We start from the raw sequence: 11,570 nt of genomic DNA, 5'->3' as shown, positions 1-11,570 counted from the left end.
TACTATAAATAACGGACCAATTCAAATGTTTACGTGCTTTTATTTTAATTTGTTTGAGCGGTGATGAAATATATTGCTCTTCTAAATACTTGCCAGCATTTTAAGTTTTGCAGGTGCTCTGCAGTGGTCAAAAAGGATTATAAACAGTGAATTGTTTTAGTGATATATTCTTGAAAACTCAGAGATGTGGATTCGGACAGCTGTTACATCAACACGACCTTGGTGTTTGTCAAAAGCAGGAGGTAACTCGGCCGGGGATTTTTACGCAGGTAGGAGACGGACGGCAATAAAATAACTGACTAGCCGCTGTAAATGATGGCAAAACCTTCCGACCCCACGAGAAACAGTTACCGTCCGAATCGCTTCAGCAACTCCTTCATAACTAACGGAGCGAGCTGGAAAATCAAACTTTCCCGAACCCCGTGGGGAGGAGGGCCACAAAATCATGGCCACCAACAAACCCCAGCGAAGACTGTTCTTGCTCGGCTTTAAGTCCTGGATATTCGGCAGCGGTGCCACAACGGACTGAATGGTTTCGCTCGCATCTTTCTCCGCCGCCATTACTGAACTACATCTCAAACTAGCGCTCGACATCAACGTCATCGTTCTCAGACACTCCTTCTGTTCGCTGATTGGACTGGTAAAAAATTGTTCGGAGAAGACCTAAGAATACACCACAGTCTCAGACGGAGTACTGAAGGAAAATGAAAATTGAGCGGAAGTATGTAGGAGGACAGAGCCAGGCTACCCGGGCCTTGCATCGGGAGGTACTTACATCCATAGACACTGATGCCTTTCTCAAGGCACTACGACAGTTTATTAGTCAACGTGGGAAACCTGCAGAGTTATATTCTGACCAAGGCACCAACTTGCAAGAATTTAAGGAAGCCTTCAGTCAGCTCAGTGGTGATCTACAACAGCAGTTAGTGAAACAACAGATTAGCTTCCATTTCAATCCTCCAGCTGCTCCACACTTCGGAGGGGTGTGGGAACGACAGATTAGTTCATTTAAGGCTGCTCTCTATACCACTCTGGGCTCCAAAATGGTCACTATAAGGACAGTACGGCCATCTTGAACTCCAAACCACTTGGGTATGTTTCAGCAGACATAGCTCATGTAGATCCAATCACCCCAAACTTCCTTCTGATGGGGTGGCCCAATGGTTCCCTTCCCCATGTCATGTATCCAGTGTCTGGAGTCATATATCCAGAGATGGAGGCATTCACAAGTATTGTCTGACAGATTCTGGACTTCCTTCATAAAGTACTACTTGCCTAAAAATGCAGGCCAGAGAAAAGTGGCAGAATCCATCTGCAGATATCAAACCAGGAACAGTTGTAATGCTTGTTGACCCCCAGTTACCCCGTTCATTCTGGCAGATCGGGAGAGTTGTAAATGTCTGGCACTGATAATCAAGTACGAACAGCAGAGGTGCAGATAAAGGACAAAGTCTACAAAAGACCCATCGCTCCCCTGATTATTATTGCAGAGATCTAAGATGAAGGGGATGATATCCACACTAGTGACTAATGGTGAACCAAATGATGTTGACCTTTCATTGAAGAAAATTTATAACCAAATTTGGGGACGGTTGTGTTAGAAAGGTTTTTACCTGGGACAGGCAAAAACTCATCTCTTCCATGAGCACTTAATCTTACATTAAAAAAAAAACCTCTTCCTCCTCTATTTCTCTTTTCTTTCTTCCCTTTTCTGGTTTTTGCTACTCTGAGCAGTATACAAATCTTTGTATTTAGGGCCCTTTTTGTGTTTCTTTGCCTCTTGACGGATCGCTTCCTGTTCTCCTGAGTTGTAAGTCGCTTTGGATAAAAGCGTCTGCTAAATGCATAAATGTAAATGTAAATGTAAATGTAAAGGCCGAGTTCAATGCCTATGCTCTGCTTTCGGTCAGGCATCACCAGCCGAGAGAGCAGAAGGAGGTGCGAGCGGAACTGTGTGTGCAAAGTGTGTGTCAATAAATGAATGTAAGTTAACTGTTTACCAAGTTAATGGTAGATACTGGTTAAGGAGTTTATAAAGCCGTTATACGGCATTATCCTGACTTGTGAGTGATGAGTATTTACCAGAGATAAACAGCTGAGGCACTTGCTATTGCAAGTTTATGACTCTAATTACGTGCTTTCAGTTAAATCGCTTCATAACTAGTTTCGGTTTTGGGTGTTTTACTGTTTCTGACCACTAAGTTGTGGTGTTGGTATAGAATTTCTCTTCTTGGCTATTGACTCCTTTATTTTATTCTAATAACTTAAAAATTTCGTTAATTGAGAGATTTATATTGGAAACAATATATTGAGAGAATGTTTAAACAATGACACTCTAGACACATTCTTAATATATATCTTTATTCCTTTCTTCTTTGTAGACCACACATGTACGCATCCATTCATGCTGTAAAGCCTGTGAACTACTGTGTTGTGTACATCCAAAGACTGCCAACAATTAAACCTCCTTTGCTGGGAACTGATCGAATCCAGTGTGTCCTTACCGACACCTCATTGAAGAATGCTAGATTTAAGCCATCGCCTAAAACAGTCCAACCGTTCCTGTACTACTATTGAACAATTCTGGCACATATAAATTGCCTGGCCTGAGGTTCAAGCATCAAGTGCTCATTTGTTGCATTTTACACGTTACCCAGGTCTCCTTTGGACGACTGTTTGAAAATGGATCCACACAGACGAGGCAGAAGCATCATCTTCATCATCTGACAGGGACTCTTGTATGATTTTTCTACCTTTACCTGCCTGACTGACTTCAACATTATATCCGGAGGTATACTCCCATGCTCTGTCTTTGGTTGATAAGTTCTAACCTCCTTCCTTTCTTCCTTCCTTCAAAAACCTTATTGCAATATAATTGCATATATTTATGCAATTAATTATTTCATAATTACATACAACTAACCCTCAACCAACCCTAATCCTGCACTAACCCCATAACAAGAACAGGCAGTTCATCAATATTACACCTAAAAATGCTGTCTATATAGGGAACCCACTAGATTATGAGACTATGATGCCTAAAAATGCTGTCTATATAGGGAACCCACTAGATTATGAGACTAGGATGCCTAAAAATGATGTCTATATAGGGAACCCACTAGATTATGAGACTATGATGCCTAAAAATGCTGTCTATATAGGGAACCCACTAGATTATGAGACTAGGATGCCTAAAATGCTGTCTATATAGGGAACCCACTATATTATGAAACTAGGATGCCTAAAAATGCTGTCTATATAGGGAACTGACTCGATTATGAGACTATGATGCCTAAAAATGCTGTCTATATAGGGAACCCACTAGATTATGAGACTATGATGCCTAAAAATGCTGTCTATATAGGGAACCCACTAGATTATGAGACTATGATGCCTAAAAATGCTGTCTATATAGGGAACCCACTAGATTAGGAGACTATGATGCCTAAAAATGCTGTCTACATAGGGAACCCACTAGATTATGAGACTATGATGCCTAAAAATGCTGTCTATATAGGGAACACACGAGATTATGAAACTAGGATGCCTAAAAATACTGTCTATATAGGGAACCCACTAGATTATGAGACTATGATGCCTAAAAATACTGTCTATATAGGGAACTCACTAGATTATGAGACTATGATGCCTAAAAATGCTGTCTGTATAGGGAACCCACTAGATTATGAGACTAGGATGCCTAAAAATGCTGTCTATATAGGGAACCCACTAGATTATGAGACTATGATGCCTAAAATGCTGTCTATATAGGGAACCCACTAGATTATGAGACTAGGATGCCTAAAAATGATGTCTATATAGGGAACCCACTAGATTATGAGACTAGGATGCCTAAAATGCTGTCTATATAGGGAACCCACTAGATTATGAGACTATGATGCCTAAAAATGCTGTCTATATAGGGAACCCACTAGATTAGGAGACTATGATGCCTAAAAATGCTGTCTATATAGGGAACCCACTAGATTATGAGACTAGGATGCCTAAAATGCTGTCTATATAGGGAACCCACGAGATTATGAGACTAGGATGCCTAAAAATGATGTCTATATAGGGAACCCACTAGATTATGAGACTAGGATGCCTAAAATGCTGTCTATATAGGGAACCCACTATATTATGAAACTAGGATGCCTAAAATGCTGTCTATATAGGGAACCCACTATATTATGAAACTAGGATGCCTAAAAATGCTGTCTATATAGGGAACCCACTAGATTATGAGACTAGGATGCCTAAAATGCTGTCTATATAGGGAACCCACTAGATTATGAGACTAGGATGCCTAAAATGCTGTCTATATAGGGAACCCACTAGATTATGAAACTAGGATGCCTAAAAATAATGTCTATATAAGGAACCCACTAGATTATGAGACTATGATGCCTAAAAATGCTGTCTATATAGGGAACCCACTAGATTATGAGACTAGAATGCCTAAAAATGCTGTCTATATAGGGAACCCACTAGATTATGAAACTAGGATGCCTAAAAATACTGTCTATATAGGGAACCCACTAGATTATGAGACTATGATGCCTAAAAATGCTGTCTATATAGGGAACCCACTAGATTATGAGACTATGATGCCTAAAAATGCTGTCTATATAGGGAACTCAGATTATGAGACTATGATGCCTAAAAATGCTGTCTATATAGGGAACCCACTATATTATGAAACTAGGATGCCTAAAAATACTGTCTATATAGGGAACCCACTAGATTATGAGACTAGGATGCCTAAAAATGCTGTCTATATAGGGAACCCACTAGATTATGAGACTAGGATGCCTAAAATGCTGTCTATATAGGGAACCCACTATATTATGAAACTAGGATGCCTAAAATGCTGTCTATATAGGGAACCCACTATATTATGAAACTAGGATGCCTAAAAATGCTGTCTATATAGGGAACCCACTAGATTATGAGACTAGGATGCCTAAAATGCTGTCTATATAGGGAACCCACTAGATTATGAGACTAGGATGCCTAAAATGCTGTCTATATAGGGAACCCACTAGATTATGAAACTAGGATGCCTAAAAATACTGTCTATATAGGGAACCCACTAGATTATGAGACTATGATGCCTAAAAATGCTGTCTATATAGGGAACCCACTAGATTATGAGACTAGAATGCCTAAAAATGCTGTCTATATAGGGAACCCACTAGATTATGAAACTAGGATGCCTAAAAATACTGTCTATATAGGGAACCCACTAGATTATGAGACTATGATGCCTAAAAATGCTGTCTATATAGGGAACTCAGATTATGAGACTATGATGCCTAAAAATGCTGTCTATATAGGGAACCCACTAGATTATGAGACTAGAATGCCTAAAAATGCTGTCTATATAGGGAACCCACTAGATTATGAGACTAGAATGCCTAAAAATGCTGTCTATATAGGGAACCCACTAGATTATGAAACTAGGATGCCTAAAAATACTGTCTATATAGGGAACCCACTAGATTATGAGACTATCATGCTTAAAAAATGCTGTCTATATAGGGAACACACTAGATTATGAGGATGCCTAAAAATGCTGTCTATATAGGGAACACACTAGATTATGAGGATGCCTAAAAATGCTGTCTATATAGGGAACTCACTAGATTATGAGGATGCCTAAAAATGCTGTCTATATAGGGAACTCACTAGATTATGAGACTATGATGCCTAAAAATGCTGTCTATACAGGGAACTCACTAGATTATGAGGATGCCTAAAAATGCTGTCTATATAGGGAACCCACTAGATTATGAGGATGCCTAAAAATGCTGTCTATATAGGGAACCCACTAGATTATGAGACTATGATGCCTAAAAATGCTGTCTATATAGGGAACCCACTAGATTATGAGACTATGATGCCTAAAAATGCTGTCTATATAGGGAACTCACTAGATTATGAGACTATGATGCCTAAAAATGCTGTCTATATAGGGAACCCACTAGATTAGGAGACTAGGATGCCTAAAATGCTGTCTATATAGGGAACCCACTAGATTATGAAACTAGGATGCCTAAAAATGCTGTCTATATAGGGAACCCACTAGATTATGAGACTAGGATGCCTAAAATGCTGTCTATATAGGGAACTCACTAGATTATGAGGATGCCTAAAAATGCTGTCTGTATAGGGAACTCACTAGATTATGAGGATGCCTAAAAATGCTGTCTATATAGGGAACCCACTAGATTATGAGACTAGGATGCCTAAAAATGCTGTCTATATAGGGAACCCACTAGATTATGAGACTAGGATGCCTAAAAATGCTGTCTATATAGGGAACCCACTAGATTATGAGACTAGGATGCCTAAAAATGCTGTCTATATAGGGAACACCCTAGATTATGAGACTATGATGCCCAGAAATGCTGTCTATCTAGGGTGCCTTTATCTTCAGAGATGCCCAGAGGTGTTGTCTAGTCAGTGAGCGCGGTATGTATTAACACACAGGCTGTTTTGTAACTGTTTTGAGAAAGTAAAGCAGGAAAACAGACGCTTCCTCCTCCTTCTTGAACATTTCCTGCCTGGTTTGTGACTCATGCGCATCTCCGCGCGTTTCTTCTCAGATGAGGGAGGAGAATGAGACTCACAGCGCCGATATAAGAGCGTCGATCCGGAGTCAAGCGCGATCGCTTTGAGGTGATGGAGCGGCTCGGGTCAGTCGGCTTTGGGTCGGTTCTTCTCGTGTGTCTGATGATGTCTGGTGAGTGAGTTTCTGCTTTAGTAAAAATATTCTACTCAGGTAAAAGTACTATTACATCAATAAAAAATTACTTAAGTAAACGTAAAAAAGTAGTTCATTTTAAATAGCCTATAGAACTCAGTGTAAAAGTTACTGAGTTCATTTTTTTAACAGTGGGGATGGGGGACTCGTGTAGGGCTGTGATAGAATGAGATTTTCACGATATAATCATCTCAGAAATCATCAGTTTCACTGCATCACGGTATTAAACAATTATTAAATAAATGAACTGTATTATTAAATTATTGTTATTATTATCATCAGTTAAAATGACGTTAAATTAATGAAAACTGATTTTTTTTTTTGGTTGAACAAATGCTTTATTTTAACAAACTAAAATTCATTCATTTGTTTTGTTTATTAAAATTTCAATAAAACATGTCTAATCTACTAAATTCAATAAATTATTATGAATTAGATTAACAGCTTATTTTTTATCATTCATTTATTAAAATGTTTAAGAATAATCACTCGGGAGTCTTGAGAAATTTTTCTTTTTATGATTTATTACAAATATATTATCGAAACGGTGGTAATCAAAAATGTTACAAACATTTACCCTTTTTTGGCAAAGTGCTGCAAATCTAAATTACTAAATTAAATTCTGGATTAAAAAATATAAATAATAACGTTTAAATGATGTATTATTATTATTATTATTATTATTATTATTATTATTATTATTATTATTATTATTATTATTATTATTATTATTATTATTATTATTATTATTTTGATAAGTACATTCTATTGTAGGCCTAAAAGTAATATATTTCTGGCATACTTTTTTTAAACCAAATGTTTATTTTGATGGGTTTTGGTGAAGACCTGTTTTAGAGTTTATTTGACAGTTTTTTTATTCAAATAAAATGATGAAAATGCTCATTAGGCGCTATCTCAGATCAGATCTGGAAATGTTCATATGTTCATGTCCAAATATGGTTTGTGAGCCGTTGAAAACACCACAAGCATCACGTGTAGACTTGAGTAGAGGGAGCTGCTCATCCACAGAGACAGAACAAGCAGATCATATATTCATATAGCAATGTTTTGCACTTTAATATTCACAGACCATGTCGTGAATTGATTTATTGTAGGCCTACAGCTCTACTTTAAAGTTATTAGTTCATCCATCAGTTTGTGTGTATTAGCCCTACGTGAATTCTGCGTTATAATGTAAAGTTAATGTTCATCACAGAAGTCATTCGGCCTTACCTTATGTTATAAACCTTTATCTGCACAGAGGGACGTGTTCCCGAACATATTATATGTGTTTCCTCATTTGCATCCACATTTTGTGCATATTTGATATCCTCCAGGACAACACGTTATTTTTTCTAAATCCAAAGTATTCCAATATTAACCAGGGGCTTGCTTTCAGCTCTGCATCACTGTCTGTCTTGTCCGTCTGATATTTGTTAGTTTGTTCTCTCCCGCGTCCCGCCCTTCAGTTCAATGCAGTTGTTCCGACGTCTTTTTCCCTCCCTTTGCATTATTTATTTTTAATCAGTAACGGCTATGGTTTAAAATGTAGCGAAGTACAATACTTCCTCTCAGGGAACAAGGGTTATATACATAACCCGAGACGTTCCCTATATCAAGGGAACTTCGCACTGCGTCGGGACGACGAATTTGGGAAACGAGTACCCACTAGGCCACACCAAGACGCCTGCCCTATTATGAAGCTGGAGACCAGGCACAATTAGGACTGAAGCAACCTAGCGCCGGGCGTCGCAGTGAGGGGGTTGGTGACCTTCCAAGTATATTCTCAAGGCCCTGACCAGGCCTAAATAGAAAAGCCTCCCTTCTTCCACTGTCACATGGGGTGGGGAATGAAAAACCTGAAGAACCACTGACCTGGCCACACTAGATTGCACCCTAGGTACCTAGTTTAAACACTCTTGGAGGAACTCCAGCACTAAAGCCACTGGGCAGTTAACTGGGTCCACCTCACGCTCTCTATGCCAAGTAGAAAACACATTCCACTTAAGGCTGTACAGTCTCCTTGAAGACAAAGCCCTCTCAATCACATCTGCCGGCAGGCCAGACGCAAGGCTCCAAATTCCCAGCCGGGGGAAAATATTGTGCCCCCCACCTGAGATAGGAGATCCCTCCTCAGAGGGAGCTGCCATGCAGAAGACTCACAGGAGCAAAGTGATCGGGGGAAAGTGCGCAGACACAGCCTCGGCCATGTCCGCACCATGGCATCCAACCCCAGCGGGGCTGGATGCGTAAGAAACAAACCACAGTGGGACGTCTCTCCAGACGCAAACATCCACTTCCACTGGGCTGAACCTCTCGCACATAGCCTCCACCACCTCTAGGTGGAGCCGCCACTCCCCGGGCCTCAGCCCCTGCCTCGACAGGATGTCTGCTCCCTGATTTCGGTCCGAATCTCCTCAGAGAACAGTTTAAGTACCTTAGATCTATTATAGGACGCAACCACCCCCCTTATTATTACTCCGGAACAGCTCCCGGTCTTCATGACGGGCCTGAAGGAGGACTTCAAATCGTTTCTCTTGCTCCTCCCTCATGGCCAGCAAGTTTTGATGTTGCTCCTGGTGAAGACCGGCGAGCGACTGGACGATGTCCGCAAGCGGCGTCTTTGGCGGGGTCTGCATGGCGGCGGCGATCTTCTTCCCATCCCGGGTTTCAGCACCAGTGGAAGGTATGTTTGTGTGGGTATGAAGGAAAAAGACGGGTTCGGCGAGACTGGGACTGCACTCTTTATTAAAGTAAACACTCTCAAACATAAAGTACACCCACAGCGCTGTCTGGTTCATAAAATCAATCCTCGGAGGACAATCGTCTCTTTCTCGATCAAACTCAGTTCTCTCAGTGTGCGGTGCAATGTAGCAGCAGCAGTCCAAGTCCTTGACGCTCTCTCCCAGTATCTCCTCTACCGTGGCTTAAATGCTGTCTCTCTATGCCAATTACTGCAATCAGACACAGGTGTTATTGATCTGCACTTGACCCACTTACTCTACTTACCTGTCTTCATTCTCGTCATCGTCTTCATCTCCAGCATTGTCGTCTTCAGCATCTTCGTCTTCATCGACTACAAAGGAAAGTAATCAGTCATCAGTCAGTCTGTGTTCTGCTTGTGTCCGATACCTCTGTCTAATAAACTGTTTCACGTTACACTTACCTGTGTCAGAAGACCAGAACTAATGCAGAGCTCTCTGGACACAGGCGGGGACCACACCGCTGTCTTCGGTCAACACGCTGCTGTTCATGATCAACTTTTCAACATTCGTCAAGGAAAGAGAGAGACTGCTAGTTCCTACGCCTTACGTTTCCGCACTTCGGCATGTATTAACGGTTGGAATGAATCCGCCCTCATCACAGCATTTCGCCACGGCCTTCTAGATGAGGTAAAACAACTAATTGTTGTTTATGAAGATTTAATGGGTTAATCCAGAAAACAGTCAGAGTATCACAACGACTATCTGCCTGCGGTCTCACTGCGCCTTCTGCCAATCCTCTGCCCGTCCAACCATCTGTCGCACCTCCAGCACCTGAACCCATGCAGAATGACACTTACCATCTCATCTGTCATCTCAACTCACAAACAGTTAAATTCAGCTATCCCCTTCCACTGGTCCTGGCAGCTCCGGAAAAACTCAGAGGGGCCGCCATCTTCTCCATGCTCGACTAGAACCTATAACCTCATTTGCATCCAGAAGGGTGACGAGTGGACGACCGCCTTCGTCACCCCTTCTGGGCACTAAAAGTACCAGGTGATGCCATATGGGTTGTCCAACTCACCTTCCGTCTTCCAGAACTATATGAACAAAGTCTTCCGTGAATTCCTGAACAAGTTCGTCATCATCTATATAGATGATATCCTCATCTGCTCTCCAAACCTGAGGTAGCATGAAGATCATGTAGTTCAAGTCCTCCAAAATCTCTGTAAACATCACCTGTATCTCAAGTTGGAGAAGTGTGAGTTCCATACTACCTCAGTCCAGTTCCTAGGTTATATCATTGACAACCGCAGCATTAAGATGGACCAGAGGAAGGTGGACACCATTCTACAATGGCCATTACCCAGCACCATCAAAGAGTTCAAACGATTCCTGGGATTCGCCAACTTCTACCGACGCTTCATCCACAACTACAGTCTGCTCAGCTCTCCTCTCACCTCACTGTTGATATTTACATTTAATCATTTAGCAGGCGCTTTTATCCAAAGCGATTTACAAAAAAGGGGAGAGCAATAGAAGCAATGAAACAAACAAGGCCAACAACCTGTAAGAGCTGTAAGCAATCTCAGTTAATTAAGCACACTACACAAACAATTATTTTATTTTTTGGACAAACAAATAAAATTGAAATGGATAGTTAAGTGCTATTCTTTATTGGTCAGGTGCAATTGGAAAAGATGTGTCTTAAGATGTTTTTTTAAAAATGGCTACAGACTCGGCAGCACGAATTGAGATCGGCAGGTCATTCCACCAGGTGGGAACGGTCCAGGAAAATGTCCGTGAGAGCGATTTCATGCCTCTTTGGGATGGAACCACGAGGCGTCGCTCACTCGCAGAATGCAAGCTTCTGGAGGGTGTGTAAGTCTGAACAAGCGTGTTTAGGTATATTGGTGCAGAGCCAGTGGTTGCTTTGTAGGAGAGAACCAGTGCCTTGAATTTGATGCGAGCAGCCATTGGCAACCAGTGCAGTCTAATGAAGAGAGGCGTAACATGCGTTCTCTTCGGCTCATTAAAGACCACTCTCGCCGCTGCATTCTGGATCAGCTGCAAGGGTTTGATGGTGCATGCTGGAAGCCCAG

The 11,570-nt window shown here is 41.1% G+C and overlaps 1 protein-coding gene across 1 annotated transcript in view; it reads left to right on the top strand.

Annotated features, from left to right (window-relative positions):
- Nucleotides 1-6,431: 6,431 nt before the first annotated feature.
- The window catches only part of tgfbr2a (transforming growth factor beta receptor 2a), a 51,681-nt gene continuing 46,542 nt past the window's right edge, over nt 6,432-11,570 (top strand). Inside the window, exon 1 of the mRNA XM_067424936.1 lies at nt 6,432-6,745. Within this exon, the coding sequence (XP_067281037.1) occupies nt 6,685-6,745 (61 nt within the window). The 5' untranslated portion in view covers nt 6,432-6,684. The remainder of the gene's footprint in view (nt 6,746-11,570) is intronic.

The sequence above is a fragment of the Pseudorasbora parva genome, chromosome 19, assembly GCF_024679245.1.
Source record: "Pseudorasbora parva isolate DD20220531a chromosome 19, ASM2467924v1, whole genome shotgun sequence".
NCBI classification, from domain to species: domain Eukaryota; kingdom Metazoa; phylum Chordata; class Actinopteri; order Cypriniformes; family Gobionidae; genus Pseudorasbora; species Pseudorasbora parva.
This window is presented reverse-complemented; position numbering and strand designations above follow the sequence as displayed.